The following is a 20,735-nucleotide window of genomic DNA, read 5'->3' on the forward strand; positions in this document are numbered from 1 at the left end:
GGCCCAGGTTCAAGACCTAAGTGTCATGGGATGAGCTCCCATTCTTGACCCAGCTCCTGCCAATCTAGCAGTTTGAAAACATGCACATGAGGAATTCCGGTTGATGTCACGGCGGGAAGGGCGGGAAAATAGTGGAGCTCCGCTGGGCTCCATGAAATGCTACTGGCAACTGCTTACCAGGAGACCCTAAGGGTTCAAGCCACCCTGGAGGGGTGGTGAAGAAAGGAGAGACACTTCGTTGATTACGAGGAGACTGGAATTTCCTCGCTGATCTGAAGAAAGCTCTCCCGAACAGCAAAAAGGATGATTGTCATTTTGGTCAGTCACAAGCTGGGACAACCGGGACATTAAGATATTTGCTGGAGCGGTGCATGGACAGCTGAGTGAGATAATTTCCAACTTTTACCTTAAAAATTTAACTCAAGTAAAAAATTCCAAAAAACAATATCCAAACATTAAGAAAGCGGCGATTGGATTTATGAAGTAGGATTAAAGATTAAAAACCAAAGAGAAAGATTAAAGATTAAAGACTCAGACACAAAAGAAATGTCTAAATGATGTTTTAAAACACAGAAAGCCTGGAAAAAGTAAAACAACATTGTGAAAAGTGATTATTGGGAGAAATTGCTTTTCTAAACTCTATCTTTAACCCCCCCTGAATGGTTGATAGTCAGCTGTTTTGACTCTGTTGAAAGCTGGAATTGGGAGCAGGGGAGCCATCTACTGGAGGAAGAAGATTACTGCAACATGGGAAATTTGAGTGAAAGTGATGAAAGGAGAGAAAGGAAACAATACATGGAAGGCTATTTGACTTTGACTTTATCTTAGTAGGCGATTTGGATGCTTGGAAATCTCTAGTGAGCCGTTTGAAGATCTTTAAGGCAAAATAAATTATAAATACTAAAACTTGATTGAAACTGTTCATTGAAAGGTGGATTTGAAAGATTTGAGGAAACCTGGTGGATCAAGGTGGATTTGATTTACTAACATCACTTGAAAGATCATCCTATGAGGCAAAAGAAGAAAAGCGATAGAAAGGGAAAAAGGAAAAGAAAAAAGAGAGAAAAAGAAAAGACAAATAAGACTTTAAAATTTGGACAATTGGGAAGGTCTAAACTGGAAACTATAAAGACTGTAAAGTATAAATTTATAACTTTTAAGGACTAGAAAGCTAGGGGACTTGGAGGAATAATTCTGGGATTGACTAAATTGTATTAATAATTGACTTTTTTGGAGTTTTTAGATATTGAGATACTGGAATATTAGAGATATATTGAGTAATTTTTGATATATTAATTTGGCACAAGGTGACTCAGTAGAAGACAATAAAGTTCTATGAAGAAATGTTATGAATGGTAAAAAGTTTTTATGAAAATGTGACAAAAAATCATAACGAGATGATGGGATTATTCAAAGATAAAGATGTGAGTGTAGAAGATCCTCAACAAATGGTGGGGAAAGATGAACATAATATTCAGAAGACAGATGAGAACTAAGAAGGAGTGGTGAAGGAGACAAATCAAAATAATTTACAAGAAAACAAAAATATTGAAAAAGACAGTAACAATAAATGCCAAGAATCAAATAGATAATTCTTTAAAAGCTTACAATAGAACAGAGTGAAAAAAAGGAAAATTTCCCCAAAATAATGAAGGTGTTATTGATGGGCATCCATAACATACAGCAGGAGATAAGGGGTAAGGCAGAGGGAACATTCAGTCTATGTAAAAACGTTAGAAAGAAATATAGGATCCCAAGAGAGAAATATAAAAGAATCACCAAAAAGTCAATAAATGATGAAATCCTAAAAAGGCTGAGAGATGACGGATAGAAACACAATACCTTGTAATATTGTGACTATATTAAAAATCAACAGAAAGAAGTAGAAAGTATAAATTGGGAAAATAGTAACACATATACAGATATATAACAGAATTTATTATAACTACATATATACTAAGGTTAGGGTTAGGGTTAGACTAAGACTATGATTAGGTATATTTAAATGTATTATTATTATGATTAAGTGTGCAAAAAATATACTGGAACTTATAGCTTTTAAAGATTACAAATTCAGGGGATTTAGAGATATAATCCTGGAACTGATTAAATTTTATTAATAATTGGTTTTATTGGTGTTTATAGAAAACTGAGATATTGGAAATATGGTGGAGCTTGAGTAATACTTAAAATATTAAAATATTGGTGATTTAACAGGGGTTAACAAACACATTGTATGAAGAAATGTAATTGATGTTTAAATATATTTTTGGAGAAAGTGATAAAGAATCATAAAGAGAGAATAGTACTGTTTAAAGAGAAAGAGGTGAATATAGAAGAACTCCAACAAGTGGGGGGAGAACAAATTGGGAAAATAGTATTATACACATTGAAACATAAAAGAATATATTGTAATTATAATGAGCATATTAAGGTTAGAAGCTGGAACATAAAAACAATTATTATTGTTAGCATTGTGTAAAAAATGTATTGACCCAGTCATTACACTGTCCACAAAATATGTTGGTTGTTAAAGGAAAACTATAAATAAAACATATAAAAAAAAAACCCCCACCAAACAAACCACGCACATCAAGTAGATAAATAGGTATCACTTTGGTGGAAATGTATCAGCACTCTGTGACATCATGCTGGCCACATGACCACAGAATGTCTTTGGACAGTGTTGGCTCAATGGCTTTGAAATGGAAATGAGCATCGCCCTCTATAGTTGGCAACGACTAGTGAAGTAAAACCAGCAGGAATTCCTTTACCTTTTACTTTTTGGTTGGATGGGAAGGCAATCTTTTGCAAACGACTCTTCATTTTAAATCAAGGAACAGAATTTTTATTTCATCAATTTGGTTAAGAAATTATCGCACCTGTATTGTTTAAATTAAATGACCGTGTGCATTTGACTGACACATTAGGCAATATAATGTAGTCCAATTTTATTAAGCATCGAGGTTCACCTACCTGTCCTGCTAGTTCCAGCCTCTTGTTTCCGTAATAATCTCTGTCATCCACTTTGTTATCTCCCTGAGCTAGAATCACCCTGCGGACCATCACAGCTGTGTAGATGCACTTGGAGCGGAAGTTGAATTCTTTTACCTGAAATACCAAAAATGAGAAAATTAACTTAAGTGACGGTACCTTACATGGAAATGTCTCAACTTTGATGTGTTTAACATGGTAAGTAAAGGGTCATGCGAACGGAAGGAAAGAATAGTACAGGAATAAATTGCATTTATCGTTACAGCCTCTCCTTTCTACAAGGGCCTTGGATTTTATAACTGATCCACCATGCATCAAGTGCTTGGATGCCACTTTTGATTGTAAGTGATCTCTTTTTTTAAAAAATGCCTTCTTTCTTCCTTTCCCGTCATGATCTACCTTCATCATGTTTTCTGGTACCAGAGTTTGCCCAAGCTTCTGATTTCTGGGAATGGGTCTGACAGTACACAGAATATGTCTGGAAACTCTCTTTCAATTATTCTGGGTAAAGCTCCATATTACTTCTCAATATTATCCACCGCTAGATATGAGTACTGGAGAAAACGCCATCTCAGAGCAATACATTCATTGTTATGTAAACTACCAATCAGATAATTGCCTGATCATTAACTTATGGCTAACTCTGCTTAACTCTTATTATTACATATGGTCAATTATTATCTTTTTCCAGTACAATATATCTAGCACGTTGCAGAGTATAGTGCTGATCTTGGATTCAAGCCACAAAAGAGATAGAGAACCAGGAGGGAAGAAAGGCTGCAGCTATGCGATCGGTGTATCATTAACAGTAAAACCATTACAATGAATGGTTTTATTGTTATTGCTGGCAGTAACAATTTAGTGGTTATTGCGTACAATATGGAGAAGGAGAATACTGTTTTATTTAATGGGCAGATAGTCTTTCAGAGTTTAATAGATACTAGGATCACACTCTCTCAGATTATGTATATATCTCTCAAAAATTCTGAGTAGGACTACTTGGTGTCTCACCCAGGATCAACAATCTATTCTGCAGGATGGACTGCAAATTCATCCGCGGTTGCTTTACATGCCTATGGCATGTAAAGATAAGGTTGCTACATGCGTTTATCATACCAATTAATACTGACATTGAATGAATACTGGAAAATTAATATATTTCAGATCTGTTACTCCTGCTTAAAATTATATAAAATTTACTTTAATTACTTTTTGCTGTATTGATTTATAGATGTAGGAGATGAGCAGGCTGTTCTGGAGGGCAGGGTTAAATGTAAAATGAGTTTGGAGTCATTGTGCAGCCACAAGAGACCCAAGTCCAGCCCTCCCCCCTGTGAATTCCGTTGACCTTTAGCACCAATGTAGCTTGGACTGTTACCTTGTTTCCCCGAAAATAAGACACTGTCTTATATTTTTTTGAACCCTCAAATAAGCACTTGGCCTTATTGCCATGTGCTCAAAAGGCCGATTGGGCTTATTATCAGGGGATGTCTTATTTTGGGGGAAATAGGGTAGCTGCTCAGCGTCTTGGGTATATGACAAGAATAAACTTTTAGTGCTTTGAACTCAACACCTGTTCCTGATTATTTGTGCCTGACAATAGTTGGTATTGTCTTGAGTTTTGTGAAGCAAGGTGGTATATAAGTGGTTGTATATATAAACTATCACCAGAAACTAATAATAATAAATTGAGCAGCAGTTCTTCCTGCATTCAATTTCATCTATCATTCCGTAGTCACTCCTGCAAAGTAGGAAGAACATCTGATAGTTTAAGACCAAATCACTTACCGGCACATGGGCAAGAATAGTTGTTGCCAACAACTCTCTTGCTTCCTCCATCTTGGTTTTCTTGGGACCGCCCCACATTCGCTGCCTTCGGACTTTATTTCCCAAATATTTCAATGCCTACAAAGCGAAGTGAAAAGACAGTGTGCTGAAAATCATTATTGTCATCATTATGTACACGTCACAAATCATTGTCAATGTACTTTTTCCTCTTGGAGAAGTTCAGTATTTATTGAGAGGTTTTATTTTACAAGGAAGCCCACAAGCCAGGACATGACTGTCTTAAAAGCAAAACCAGAGAGCAGGACAGGTAATGGGTAGAAATTGCTGAGCAGTACAATTACTCTGTTACACTCTGTTATTTCAAAGTAATCCCTTACAAGTAAGAAAATATATCACCTAGCTTGAGTTTAATACTGAATGGATAAGCATCTCTTTTTCTAGTTATGCAGTAGATCAGGGGTGGGCAAATGCGGCCCTTTTACAACCTGTGGACTTCAATTCCCAGAATTCCTGAGACAGCCCACCTTGGCTGTCTCAGGAATTCTGGGAGTTGAAGTCCACAGGTTGTAAAAGGGCCGCATTTGCCCACCCCTGCAGTAGATGGCTTCTGTTTAACAAGGCTCATTTTCATTTGATCATATTGGCTCTTTCTGATATTAAAAAATGCAGTCTGAAATTTAAGGCAGCACCGTCAGTTTATGTAAAGAATATTTGCTTTTATTTTGCTTGTCTGGTTTCATTTCAGGTAAATTTCAATAAATCTGATAAAAGTCCCATTCATGCAGTCAAAATACTGTATATGAGCTAGGCTTTTCCTACCCATCAAAGTAATTAGGATGGGACAAATGCTTCAGTAAGTATGTACTGTGCTATTTCAGATTTTGGTAGGATATTTTAAAATGTTACCCCTGCCACCATTTATTTTATTTCATTTTTTTAAAGTTTTTATTGTTTAAGAATTATAGTACAATTCCATCATTTCCAGTTTCATGGTGTTAATATACACGTACAAATATGCCTTCATAATATTACAATTTACATAACAATTTACATTGTTATTTACATGGTATTGATTCATTATCTTAATTTAAAAATGCTACCTGTAGTATTTCTTACTTTTATAGTCCTTAATATATAATATTACATTTTATTTACATGAAATTACATCTTTGCTCCCTTTTATTTCCTATTACCAGTAGTATGACTCATATCCATATACTCATTTAATTAATCATCTATTTGATCTTTTAGCTCTCTCGAGTTTCACTTCCCTTTTCTTTTCTTCAACCACTCATACCGCATATCCCAAACACTGTAGTAATCAGTTTCCTCTCTATCATTAATTTCTAACGTCAGTTTGTTCATTTCGGCACATTCCAGTACTTTTCTAATTACGTGCTCTTTGGATGGCAACTTTTTCTCCTTCCAATGATGAGCAAAGGAGATTCTTGCTGCTGTTATTATATGTGTAATGAGGTATTTCTTCTTTCTTGCATATTCTGTCTTCAAGATTCCCAGGAAAAATATTTTTGGTTCTAGATCGATGGTATATCCTATTATTTCTGACACCCATTTGCATATCATCCTCCAAAATTTTTTAGCTTGTGGACAGGTCCACCAACTATGATAATAAGTACCTTGCTCATTGCCACACTTCCAACAGTTTGGGGTCGTATTTGGATAAATTTTAGCAATCCTAGCCGATGCTAGGTGCCACCTATATATCATCTTGTATTGGTTTTCCTTATAGGTTGTTGCCCTAGTCATTTTAAGATTATTGTTCCAAATTTGGTCCCACTCATTCAAATTTATGGTTTGTCCAAAATTTTTGGCCCATGCTATCATTGGGTCCTTAACTACCTCCTCCATCAAATCATAATCTACCAGATAATTATACAGTTTGGCCAGGATTTTATTATCCGTGCCCATCCATACTTTGTCAAAACCATTAGTGCCTATTTCTATGCCATATTCTTCTTTATCTTTTTTATATCGTGATTTGATTTGTGCATATGTCCACCAATCTATTTGGATGCCCTGTTCTTTCAATTCTTCCATTGTTTTGAGATTCCCTGCCCCATCTAATATCTCTTTATATTTCACTGTTTTGCCCAATTCCAGTACGTTTGGATATATTATTGCCTCCATCATGGATAGCCATCTGGGAACTTGAGTATATTGTTTTTGCCTTATTTCTCCCCATGTTGACATTAGCGTATCCCTTATTTTATGTTTATGAAAATATGTTCTTGTTCTTTTCCCTGTTTCCCCTGCCACCATTTATATGACACAAGTTTAATAAGTTAGTATTCTAGAACAAAGTATAAACTTCATTAGCCCTCTAATGGAGCAATCCAGAGTTTTAATACTTCAACCTTTCCAATTAACTGTTCAATATTGTATAGGCTTTTGGATATGGGCTTACTCTCCTGACCTAATTAAGCAAAGAGGGGTGACAAGTAAAAGATGTACTGATGCGTCTTCTTGATACTCACTGTTTTTTAAAGGGGTAAAAAGCCCAGTTTCATTACAAATGCGCTATAGATGGATTGAGTGAATATCACCCACCTGCATCTGTGTGAAAATCTGAGCTTTTTGGCATTCCTCCAAGCTGGGGCCAAACGCAGCCATCACGTGCTCCTCTGTTCCAATCATCTGCACAATCTCTTGGTCACTCTCAACCCCCATGGCCTATAATAGAGAGAGGAAGAGAAATAAAAGGTAGAAAAGGGAGAGAAAGAATGTTGGCTTTCTGTTAACTCGCTGACATTTGCTTATGCTAATTTGGTATTGTAGTCAGTAAACTCTTAAGCAAAAGCGAGTTCTCTCAGAAATAGGACCATCTGGCATTGGCAGCAGCACCTCCTCATCAAAAGGAAATCTTGATAAGCAGCACCGAAAGCAGGAAGGATGAATGGCGAGACAGTATATTTTTTTTACTAGAAAGTTATTGGCTGATGTATAAAGAAGAAACTTCATACATTTTCTCAATAAATAGCAACTGACAACTGCAGCAGAATAAACTAGCCGAAGAGCTGCAGGAATTGGGGCTTGTATATACACAATCCAGTAAAGCTGTATAACGTTATCACTGATCAGGTTCGCAATATGCACCTCCCTTTCTCAGGAGTAAGCTGCATTTAAGGTGGGATTAATGAAGACTATCAAATCCTGCCTCTGAGCATGCTGAATATTGGAAGAGGAGCCTGCATTGTTACTGCACTGTGTAGGTGCATAGCATACAAACACCAAAACTGGCACTTAGCAAGCATAGACCTGCTCCCATGAAGAATGCAGGATGCACATGGGAAAGCGCAAAAAAAAACAACAAAAAAAAAAACAACCACCACCCAAAAACCAGAAACTTTAAAAACATTCCACATTCCACACTATGGTAGGAAATTAAAGTAGTGAACTATAGCTGTCCTCTTTACCGTTGCCTGCCATGTTTATGTATTGTCTCCACCAACGAAGTGGAGCCAGCCTCTACTTCTTTGTGGTGCAATATTAATGACTATTGGTAATGAGTCAAATCTTATAAAAATAGAAGGTTGGGATTTCACACATAGTTCTAGCCTTAGAATCACGTTATGTTATTTTTTTCCCCAGAAGTTCATAAGCACCAGATTATATTTTATATTGGGGAAAAAAAGAGCTTACAATATAAATGAGCTTTTCAGGTTTTAAATCTCCCCAATCTCTCTATAAATAGTGCTTCAAACTGGCAGACAGCAGGGCAGATCTTTGTGAATTGCAGATACTGTTAAAGCTTCTGCTTTCACCTATCTTCTTGGAATTACACCCAATCAAAAATGCATATTAAAAACACAACAGCAGTTAGGATTCAACAACGTTGGGGGGGTCTAAATTTTTTGGAGCTGCTCCCTTAAAGAGTCCTTCTTGTTATTACTTTAAATAGTAATACAAGAAAGGAACTTCCTTGGTGGCAATTGAGTAAGTAGGACTGCCTACCTCAAGATATTAAATGGTGTTCTTTACTTCTCTTTAAAATGTATTTGATTCTGCTATGATTTCCTTTACAGGCTGTTAGATTTTACTTTTTTTGTTGCTACCACATGGGCTGGGAGATAATAGCCTCCAGCATTTGAGTACTGAGTTGTATTTCCCTTTTCCTGAAGGTTTACATTTGGCCATCTCCAAAAGCCTCTGAAAGATTGAATTGTTACAGACAATGTGGGCTGGACTTCAGAATTTAGAGAATATTTATTTCTTGGCAGGGTACAGTAAAAATTATCTTACAACTGTATTTCATCAGTCAGGGAAACCAGAGAGAGTTGCATTCAGAAGCAACCCAAAGTATGTACCCAGTCCTTCTGGGAGGCAGTAATCCCATTCACAAGCAGATCTACACCCCTACCCCCACAATGATGACTCCTTGCAACATTTTGTCTGGATTCCATTTTAATTTGTTATCCCTCGCCCAGCACATTAGTAACTACAGACAGGCATTTAGAAGAGCTAAATCATTTCTTGTTACAGAGAAATAGATTTGGGTGTCTTGTTGATCATACCCAGCAGTGTTATTTTGAAAAGTATCAGCAACAGAAGGGATTAGCATAAACCATATAATAGCTCCCATTTGAAGAGCCACGTGTTTCCAATTTCCATTTCCAATTGTCTCAGTCTATCCAGGAAAAATTACTACTCAAAGCTATTGAGAGAGTTATGAGAAGCAACAGGAACACATTCTCATTATTGATCCTCAAAGATCAAGCTGACCTAGGTGGTGTCAACTTTATACTTTGTTCTAAAGCTAGTCTGAAATGGTCAAGATCATCTGCTACTATCAACACAGCCTGTGGCTGAGACCCCACCAAGCCATGATTCAGATTATTTGCTAGTGAACATATGGCAGAGCTCATATTAAAAATAAACCCCTTAACACAGAAAGTTATTTTTATCTAGTTCCCAACAAACTGACAAAGTATTAGCGAATATCTGGTATGGGAGAGAATACTTCCAATTATTCAAAGAATTTCTAAGTGTTATCAATGTATATTACGGTTCTTCAAAAAAAAAATTCCTACATATTAAGTGCCAGATAACAGTAATTTTGAGAAAATTATTTTATCATACGTTATTTCATTATTTCATATTTAGTTATTTCATATAAACTATTTCATAATTTATAATTATTTCATATTTAGGGACGCGGTGGCTCACTGGCTAAGACGCTGAGCTTGTTGATCAAAAGGTCGGCAGTTCAGCGGTTTGAATCCCTGATTCAAACCGCTGTGTAACAGGGTGTGTAACAGGGTGAGCTCCCGTTCCTTGTCCCAGCTTCTGCCAACCTAGCAGTTCGAAAGCATGTAAAAAATGCAAGTAGAAAAACAGGGACCACCTTTGGTGGGAAGGTAACAGCATTCCATGCGCCTTTGGCATTTAGTCATGCCGGCCACATGACCATGGAGACGTCTTCGGACAGCGTTGGCTCTTCGGCTTTGAAACGGAGATGAGCACCGCCCCTAGAGTCTGGAACGACTAGCACATATGTGCAAGGGGAACCTTTACCTTTACCTTTATTTCATCCTTATTCACTGGTAGAGCATTTGTATCTCATACCCATCCAAAAAAGATGGGCTGTTGCTAACAAATTTCACCAAAGAATTTAGGATTGTTTGGGGTTTTATGACTACAAGTAACCTGTTTTTTACACTACATCGACAGATCAACAAATAGACAGACAGATTTGTTGATATCTTGGGTAGACAGACAGATTTGTTTGCAAATCACCACATATGAAAATACTGCTATCTAAAGGTTAGTTGCTAGTTCACACACAAACAGCAACATTTATTTCAAACAATTACTGAATGTAGTGACAATTAATTTATTGGCAAATATTTTGCAAGTCAAATCCAAAGCATGATAGTATAACCAGGATTGTATTATTGTAATGTACCATTCAAACGCTACAGTCAACTTGCTTTTATCTTAATATCCTACTGCCAGCAAAATATTTATCCATTTCCTATATTAAAAATGCTATCCGGACAGCCAGAGTTTTATCCTCTAACCATGTACATTACTCTAAGAAATGTTTTCTTTCATGAAAAATAAAAATGTGGCACAGAAGTAAAATTTAAATTCACAGTTAGTGACACAGAAGTAGGCAAAGAACATGCTTTCAGAACATGTTATGTCCTTCTCTGATATGAACAAATAATTGATCTGGCAAAATGAATTGGAAGATTTTTCTTAATAGGAATAAATTATGTAGTATTAAAATCAAAAAACACATAAAAGTCTTAATCCCTAAAGATAACTTTTCAAAGCAGCCCCAAACTCAAAGTCATTTTTTGGTTGTATTGCGATCAAGCACTGCCCTCTTCTGGCAATGCTTTTCAGATCTGAGATGTTAATACAACATCTAAACTATATAAGATTATGGAAGACTTCTAGAAGTATTGCCTTATAGAATTCCCAAGGCACAATAAATGAACTTAAGGATTCAGTGGCCAGCAGCTGCTCCACAAAAGTTCAATTTAATTGAGAGGCTGCCTTTAAAATATTTACAAAAATACTCATTTTCTTTCAATAAATAGAAATATATATTTCTATATATTGTATATATATATATATGGTATATATTTTATTCCAGAAGATATACCGTATTTTTCGGAGTATAAGTATAACCTTAGTTTTGGGGGAGGAAAATAAGAAAAAAGCTGATTGGCAGGTGGATCAGCCTCCTGGAATCAGGAGGTCAGCTGTTCCCAGAGGTGAATTTTAGCAATAGGTTCCTTGGTTGTGAGCTCTGTGCCTTGCTTTTTTTTTTTTTTGCCTCTGAAACTTCTGAAACTGTTTCGGAAAAAACTTCTTTTCCTGCCTCTGAAACAGAGCTTTGGGAAAAAAGCCTCTGAAGCTCTGTTTGGGGGCTTCTTTTCTGAAGCTTCGTTTCTGATGCTTTTTTCAGCCTCTGAAACCTCCGTTTGAAAAGCTGGGCAGGGCTACATTCAGAGTATAAGACACACCCAGATTTTCACCCTCTTTTTGGGGGGAAAAAGGTGCGTCTTATACTCTGAAAAATAATGTACTTTTAGATGCATTTTGAATGGAGAACAGTATTAAAACTCTCTCAGAAACAACTAATAACAGATTTCCAACCAAAGGGCTCAAAAATCTGGTTAGTGTGTACTGGCACTGGCAACATCTGTTAACCTCAGTGTCATTACTTACTCTATCACAGGGGTGTCAAACTTGATTTCATTGAGGGCCGCATCAGGGTTGTATTTGACCTCAGGGGACCAGGGTGTGTGGCCACATCCGTTTTTAGGCGTGACGGCCTCCTGCAGCCCTCTGACAGTAAAAACAGAGCTTGTTTTCACGTGCTCCCACCCCACCCCACCCCGAGCTCTGTTTTCGCTGGCAGAGGCACCACGGGCGAGATCTAAACATCCTATGGGCCGGATCCGGCCCATGGGCCTTGAGTTTGACACCCATGCTCTATCACAAATAGGCAACCTTTTTGTTCTGGAACTATATCTAGAGTTTTGAGAGCTTGTGATAATCACATTCACAAAATGGAGACTACCCAAGATATTTTCTTCTTCAGTTACACTTTTGTTCTCCTCTTATAAAGAGACAAAAGGAGAAAACAGCATGAACATTTTGACAATGCCCAAATACAACCCAAGTGTTCAAAACCAATGAAACAAAAGTGTTTTTGCAAACTCTATAATATGGAGTACACTGCTAAGATAACCTTCCCCGTCCAGGCATTCTACAGATATTTTTTTGAAAACTGCAGTCAGAATCCATTTTAAAAATTATTTGGTTGGAAAAGGCTGGATAAAAAACAGGATATCTAAACAAGATCAGTGGATTTATACACTCAAAAGCTAAAGTTCTCACATCGTTTTAAATAATTTTTCAAATTTCTGAAGTTCTTTTAACAGTAACATTATTACTATTGTGTTTATTAAGAATACCTTAAAGATTATTGCTATTGGAATATCTTCTGAAAGGGTGTTGTGCTTCAGATAAAACCTTCCTTGCTTCACAGTTATATTTGTTCGGCTCTTCTTTTCATGTGTAGAGCTAGGCATTGGTTACAAAAAAAGGAATATAGCATTAATATTTATACTTTTTATTCAGTGAGAGGAAAACGTGTCAAGACTTCTTGTAGTTGGAATTTCATAGCTCCAAAATATGTTCCTGTTGAAAATTAAAAATTAGCTATTGTATCAACAATTTCTCTCTTTTTGGCTGTGCTCAATGACAAGATGTCCCAGTCAGAGGACATTGCAAGCATCTATTCCTAACTACAGCTGCCAGGCCAGGAATAGCCAAAAAGATTGCTTGGAAGCAGGAAAAATCATAGTGAGCTGCCAGTTAGTGAGAGACCAGTGGCTAACCAGTGGTTAGCCAGAAAAAGAAATCAAGCAACAGCAGCTGATGGCAGACTATGTGACAGATTTGGAGACAACCATGCCAGAGATTGGATGATGGAAGGACTGGTCTTTGTTGATTAGAACAGGAGAGAGATAGTAGATTGAGTGCACCAACAGAGCTGAGAGAGAAATGTGAGTGAATGCTAAATGGGAGGTTGAAAGATGAAACTGGATGTGAAAGACATTGAGGATTATCAGTTTGTGACAGTATATTGGGAAGTATCTGAAAAGAACTCATCCCCAACATGCCCAAGTTCTTGAATAATTCTAAAACAATTTCCTGAATTCCAGTCAAGCTTAATGTAAGAGACTGTTATTCAGTAATTCTTTACCCACCTGGTAACTGATGCACCAACTGTTCCTTTTCTGTCAGCTTCCACTATTATTCGGTTTTTCGATAATTGCTCTTGAATAAGGATTACCTTTTCCACTCCTTTGACAATGAAGTAGCCACCTACCAAATAGAAGATGAACGTTTATTCAGTTGCTGTAAGATTTATACAATTTTGAAATATGGAAATTTGGAACTTCCTGAACCCTCAGCAAGATAATAAATCCCTGGATAAACCTGGACTCCTTTCAATTGGGATATGGATATGAGATGGAGATGGTATTGGTCACTCTTTTAGATGAGCTCTAATGGGGTTGGGACAGGGGTAGTACATCTATCTCTTCTTGACTTCCTGGTAGCATTTATCATGGGTTTACTATGGTATCCTTCCGGGCCAGCTCCACGGGCTAAGAATGGGTAACAGAGTATTGTGCTAGTTCACTTACTTTCTCTGTGGGGCCAGTACCAGTCAGTCAATTGGGAGAAGTCCCATCCTTGACCCTTATTTTATGGGGTTCTGCAAGGTTCTGTACCCTCTTCATTTCTATTTAACACCTACATGAGCCCTCTGTTGTTGTGTTGTATACTGCCCAGAGTCGCATGTTTGTGAGACAAATGGCTCTATAAATATGCTAATTAAAATTGAAGGAATATCAGGAATCTGAATACAAGCAAATCACATGAAATACCACTACCAAAGATGCTGCTTTTTCCTCGAAGGAAGACTTAGTAATTATTTTCACTGCAACTTTTGAGTTGCAAAATCTCAAGATCACACATTAATTCATAATTGCAAAATCTTAGTAATTACTATCTTCAAAGGAATCAAACCTTAACCAACATAGCAAAGAATATTAGAAAATAAATTTGGAACCTGGATCTAAAGGACACTCATTAAGCTTTGCAAATTCTGCCGGAGTCTTCCCAGTGAGAACACAATTGGAACTACGTAACATTATCGGCATCCTATAGGAAGAAAAACAGCATAGGTTAAACCGTCTGTCAGCTCGTCTTTCAGACAGGTTACCTAAGCACCACTGGAAAAATAGTAAGCCAGATAGTAATGGTGGTAACCAATGTCTTTTTTCGTAGTTTCAGATAATAAACAAAACTTTTGTTTTTATATATGAACAGAGATGTCCTCTATTTCATTGCCAAGGCAAGAAACTATCATAGATCGGCTATGACTTGGATTACGTTAACATTATGTATGTTAATAGGCAGCCAATCATACAATGCAGAAAGAAACAACTTTATTGATCTTTACCTGCCAAATCAATGTATAACAGTCCTTTTGTAAATTTGCTAAATGGAAACATTCTTTATAACCTTCTCTTGCAGCTTTCCATATTTCACATCTGTTTTTAAGATTTGAAATGTGGTGAATATATGCAAACATGGGAATTTCTTTAGCCAAATAAGCAAGGGTCAAGGCATGGTTTCTATTTATCTGTAATGCCACCAATAGTGATACAAAAAATTACTACATCATAAAACCTGAATTAATTTGCTAACGTTAAGTGCAGGAATTGCTTTATGTTAAAGGATTTTTCACAGCATGGCTACAATCATGCTGTGCCAACCACTCTAAGTTTTAAAAAAAAATATTTGCGCAGTTTAAAAAATATTTGTTAGTTTTCTTGTGCCTAAAATCCTTTATGGAATTGATGTTTACATCTTAAATGCTATCTTTGCAATTCAGTTCAGGTATTCAGTTTCCAACAATGTCCCTTGAGACAGCTTGCTTATTTATTTACTGGAGATAAATAGCTTAATCTGCCAATCATCTTAGAGCAGCAATATAATTATAGGTAGTGCTTGTTTAGTGACAGTTGGGGCCACTAAGTGAAGCAGTCACTAAGTGAAATCACAACTTTGCTTATGATCTTATTTCAGCTATCCTTTCCTTTATAGATCCGTAAAGGTCATAAACGCAAGGATTGATCATGAGGTTAAATCTTCATCACTGTCATAATTGCAAATGATCAATAAATGAGGCAGCTGATAAATGAGACTATCTGTAACCTAATTACTGAGTTGCTAATTTAGAAGGTTCATTCATTTAGTACAGAGAAATCAAATTACATATATGCAAATCTGGAACTAGTATCTCAGAAAAACAAGGTAGAGAAAGCAGAAAGAACTGTTTTTATATGCAATTTAAAAAGATTGATATACATTCAAAGCTGTGTATGTACTTAACCTAAATTGCCTGAAATGAAAATAGGAAAGAAAAAGCAGGTAATTTGTAGGAATTGAGAGTAACCATTTACTCTTGATTTGATGATAAAACAAAATTGTAATAATGCTACATGGTAAATTGATATTAGAATTGACATTGCAGGAAAGATTTTAATTACATTTCTATAATCTAATTATCTACCCATCAATTCACACAGGCTCAATATCCAAAAGATCTAATCAAATCAGAGAACCTTACTCATGCTAAAGTTTTCACATCCTATTTTGTTTCCTCTCCACTGATGTTAATGCATACCAGACTGGAATACGATCTCCAGCTTGAGACCTATTTCTCCAAAGGACAATCACTGCTTGCAATCAAACCACGTAATGTAAAAGTACTATGCACAAGATATGCAAATTGGGTTGCACAGTCAACAGTCATCACTGACTATCAATCCCCTATAGCAGATGGACATGAGGATTTTGTCACCTGTCTGCTAGGCGAAAGATCCAACAAAAACTGAATGTCTAAGCTGCTCTTTGTTGTCCCTTGATTTTCTGATTGCATTAAGGTGACTGCTGGTTGCAAACAAGAAAGGGCTGCTACTGCTGCTTAATTGCACGAATAGGATAAATTAGCATTACAAAAGCAAAATGAAAGATACTGACCATCACTCATTACCAGTATTTTGCCAGTACAATAAATATCAGCTTTTAAATGCACTAGCAGCTCATCAACAAAACGCAACAGGCAACACATTATGTACAAACTGGCATACTCTTTTAGTTCTTTAAATATGCCTTGAAGCTTAACAAGACCAAAGACCAAACCAACATAGTCTTTTTGGCCTTTTAAAATGCATAAGGTCCACATTAATAGTATAAAAGCTCACCAAAATTGGCTTAGAGAAGTATTCTTGAACAGATAATATACTGGCCGATAACTGGCAGTCTATGAATCTACTGCCAAAATTTCACCAATATTTATGTGTTTTCATTTATTTAATCGCTTTTTCTATTGCCTTTATTACTTTATAGGTAACTCAAGGCTGTACACATACATAGTACTTGTTCTTGTTCCTACTTTTCCCACAAATCTGTTAAGTGAGTTGAGCTGAGAGAGAATGACGGGCCTAAAGTCACACAGCTGGCTTTCATGTCCTAAGTGGAACTAGAACTCACTCTCCTGGTTTCTAGGACAGCCTCTTAAGCACTACATCACATTGGTTTTCTTTATCTTCCTTTTTCAGCATGCCACATGAATTCAAATCTACCCATATAAAATCTAACTTCTTTATAGCAGAAACAGGGGTTATAGCTGGTACTTAGCTTCAGCATGAAGTTAGGCTGCGAAGGATCTGCTATCCACAAGGTAACCGACTTCTAAAAAAAAACCTTGGCTTGATACAACTGTTTCTGTGATTAAGAGGATAGTCACAAAGAATAGTTCAAGCCTAGAGACTGCCTTAGCTATGGGATTCTATTCCTGGGAGTAGAGACCCACCATTGCATATCTTGCCGGATTCAACCTACTACCTTGTCAGTTTCATCAGGTAGATTTATTCTGAGTGTTCTAATCCTAAAATAGATTAAATTCAAAGTGCTAGACTAATATAATGCCTCTGCTTTACACTCAATTGAAAATGACTAGTATTACGGTATATTGTTCATAAAAGTGGTAGTTGTAATCTTGATGCCTGTTCAGATCAAGGCCATGCACATTATCCAGCAGAGTTCCTAACTATTTTCTGTTATGTATTAGCTAAGGCTAAATATTAGTTACTTACCTGCCAACAGGTAATGCATTACGAATAATTCTTTGGCTGCCTCGAGTATATTCAATGTCCACTGTAATTGGGGCAGAATAAGTCATATCTCTCAGGCGACACTTAACGAAAAAATAAATAAATGTTCTATATGTGAAAGTCTTCAACACTCCTTCAAAGCTTTTCTCAGAGACATATTTTAACCACTAGGATTTTATCTATAGCAATAGCTATATTGCTATCCATACTATTATAACGTTATTTATTTATTTATTATTTATTTATTTATTATATTTCTATACCGCCTTTCTCCCGTAGGACTCAAGGCGGTGTACAGTCAAGAAAAATATAGACACACAAACATCATAAAATTGCTAATTAAAATTATTACTTAGTTTGGTCAATTAAATAAAACCCAGAATTAGATAACATTTAAAAAATTATTCACATGTTTGTATGTTTAGCCCTGCCTGTTGGAACATCAGGGTCTTGAGGGCACGGCGGAAAGCACGGAGATCAGGGATATTCCGTATCTCCGGGGGCAGTTCATTCCAAAGGTTTGGAGCCCGCACAGAGAAGGCCCTCCCCCTGGGAGTCGCCAGTCGACATAATTTGACTGACAGTACCCTGAGTAGTCCCTCCCTGTGAGAATGAACTGGTCGGTGGGAGGCTATTGGTGGCAAAAGACGGTCTCGTAGGTACCCAGGTCCTAAGCCATGGAGCGCTTTAAAGGTGATAACTAACACCTTGAATTGCACCCGGAAGACCACCGGGAGCCAGTGCAGCTCGCGTAGGAGAGGTGTTACATGGGCGTAACGAGCTGCGCCCATAATCACCCGCGCGGCTACGTTCTGGACCAGTTGGAGCCTCCGGGTGCTTTTCAAGGGGAGCCCCATGTAGAGAGCATTACAGTAGTCCATACGGACTATCTAATGTTATCTAATGTTACAGCAGAATTGGTTTAGTGGATATCAGAAGCAATAGTTAAAATCTGTGCAAATATTATATACATAAAAATCTGTTACATACATTTATGTACGCTATCATTCTACTTTAATATACAACCCCCCTTAACTGAGAGCTTATTGTACACTCACTCTAATTTGCTAGTTGTCAAAAAATTTCCAAAGTGAAGTGCTGAATAGAACCACATACCTCATGAGGAGAAACAGGTCTTGTTACATTGAAGCTTTCTTCAACATCTGGAGTACCCACATAAATATTGAGATATCTGCAAGATAAGACCCAATAAAAATAATTATAAATAGAATATGAATCTATTGCCAAATATGTAGTTCATGTTTTAATATTATATTTCTATTTAGTAAAACAAATTATGAATATTTACAGAAATTTATAAATATATAAACTGCAAGAAAAAGCTGTTTTTAATAAAGCCTATTATTTGTAGGAAAATCATATTGCCACTTAATCCATTTTAGCTCAATCAATTATATTATATCTGTACATCTGCAGCATTTCATAGTAGATGTTATGGATAAAACAAACGCTTCCATGAAAGTTGAAGCTCAGGATATTCAAGCTACAGCCAGAATAAAATTTAGGCTTACTTTAAGTACCACATTGGATCAGCATCACTTGTAATTTTTTCATTGGCTTTCATTATTTTCTTTATCTGAAAATGAAAAAAGGATATGCTTAATAGGTAGTCCTTGACTTATGATTGTAAAACCAAAGTTACAACAGTCTTAGAAAAAGTGTCTTCCAACCTGTACTTGGACTTACAACTGTTTACAACTGCTTGCAGTCACGTGATTGCAATTTGGCCATTTGGCAATTGGCTCGTATTTACAACCAATTGTAGCATCCTATGGTCACATGATTATGATTTGCTATTTTTGCCAATTTCTGGCAAAAAAATACCCATTGGGGAACCTGGATTCAATTAATAGCACTTAGCACTTAGACTTATATACCACTTCATAATGCTTTTACAGCCCTTTCTAAGCAGTTTACAGAGCCAGCATATTGTCCCCAATAATCTGGGTCCTTATTTTACCGACCTCGGAAGGATGGAAGGCTGAGCCAACCGTGAGCCTGGTGAGATTCGATCTGCCAAATTGCAGACAGCCAGCAGAAGTAGCCTGCAGTACTGCATTCTAACCACTGTGCCATCACGGCTTTAATAACCATGTGATTCATTTAAAGGCAACAATAAACATTGTAAAATTGGGTCTAACCTGATTTATGACAAATTCAGCTCCAATTGTGGCTATAGGTCAAGAACTACTGTATATTATAGGCTTTAATATTCAATAAAACAAAATGGCTTACCTCTACATTGATGAAATAATTGAATGAATCTATATGTTGCTTTACAAGTCCTTTTACCTAAAATAGGAAGATTACTTTCAGTGAAGAAAAAATATAGAACTTTTGAACTGCTTAAATCTCATTTAATACTTTGAAGTTTTACTTGAAGGATTTCCATGTCTTACTTAAAAAGTTTTGCTTATGGTTTTACTTACTTATGGTTTTGCATAAATAATTCAGCCATCCTGGCAATGTGAGGATTAGTTTTATAGTGTACATTATGAGATATGTATGGATTTTTACATCTATTATGCATAATACTACATATCTATGAGATTGCTTCACATACTAGGTTTCTTAGTATGAAACTTAAAAGGTGAGGACAACATATAAGTATAATAAAACTTTTTTTAAAAGAAAACCTGGATTGTATCTTCCAGAATCAGGGAGAGTAGGCCTGTAGTAACACTGTTTACTGAGGTACAATAACATGAAAAGACTTACATTATGCTCAAGCCCTGCTTATAATGAACTAGTTGGCCCAAGATAAAGAGGATAAAATGGATCTTCCTTCTGAACCAATAAATATTTTAAAATACAGATATAGCTAATAATATAAACAAATAATGCAAACTAGGAAGTTAACCAAACTACATTATTCCTATTGTCTGCTGTTATATTACTTTTCAGCCCACACAAACTCACTCTAATTTTAATTCCAAAATATACTTGAGTAAAATTGAAAGGAAAAGATGTAATATTATGCAAAATATTACAGAGAGAAAAATCAGTAGTCCAGATGAAAAAATAAAAAATGCACACCAAAAATACTCTATTTTAAATGCATTTTCTCATTATTGTAGACAACAACTGAGTAAAACCAGCAATTATATGTAATTACTTTGTGAAAAAAAAAGGAAAACGATTTCCCCAATCTGGCTGTACTTGTACTAACCTTTAAAAAAGCTGGAAGTAGTCTCCATT

The 20,735-nt window shown here is 36.3% G+C and overlaps 1 protein-coding gene across 1 annotated transcript in view; it reads right to left on the reverse strand.

Annotated features, from left to right (window-relative positions):
• The window catches only part of POLR3B (RNA polymerase III subunit B), a 71,008-nt gene extending 50,273 nt beyond the window's left edge, over nt 1-20,735 (reverse strand). Inside the window, exons 1-11 of the mRNA XM_070948023.1 lie at nt 20,707-20,735; nt 19,773-19,829; nt 19,049-19,113; nt 18,633-18,708; nt 17,499-17,599; nt 14,402-14,493; nt 13,533-13,650; nt 12,735-12,843; nt 7,351-7,473; nt 4,783-4,899; nt 2,977-3,111 (exon numbers count right to left, since the gene is read on the reverse strand). Of these exons, the coding sequence (XP_070804124.1) occupies nt 2,977-3,111; nt 4,783-4,899; nt 7,351-7,473; nt 12,735-12,843; nt 13,533-13,650; nt 14,402-14,493; nt 17,499-17,599; nt 18,633-18,708; nt 19,049-19,101 (924 nt within the window). The 5' untranslated portion in view covers nt 19,102-19,113; nt 19,773-19,829; nt 20,707-20,735. The remainder of the gene's footprint in view (nt 1-2,976; nt 3,112-4,782; nt 4,900-7,350; nt 7,474-12,734; nt 12,844-13,532; nt 13,651-14,401; nt 14,494-17,498; nt 17,600-18,632; nt 18,709-19,048; nt 19,114-19,772; nt 19,830-20,706) is intronic.

Source organism: Pituophis catenifer, unplaced genomic scaffold (genome assembly GCF_029215685.1).
Source record: "Pituophis catenifer annectens isolate HBS135680 unplaced genomic scaffold, rPitCat1.0.hap2 SCAF_7, whole genome shotgun sequence".
Lineage (NCBI taxonomy): Eukaryota > Metazoa > Chordata > Lepidosauria > Squamata > Colubridae > Pituophis > Pituophis catenifer.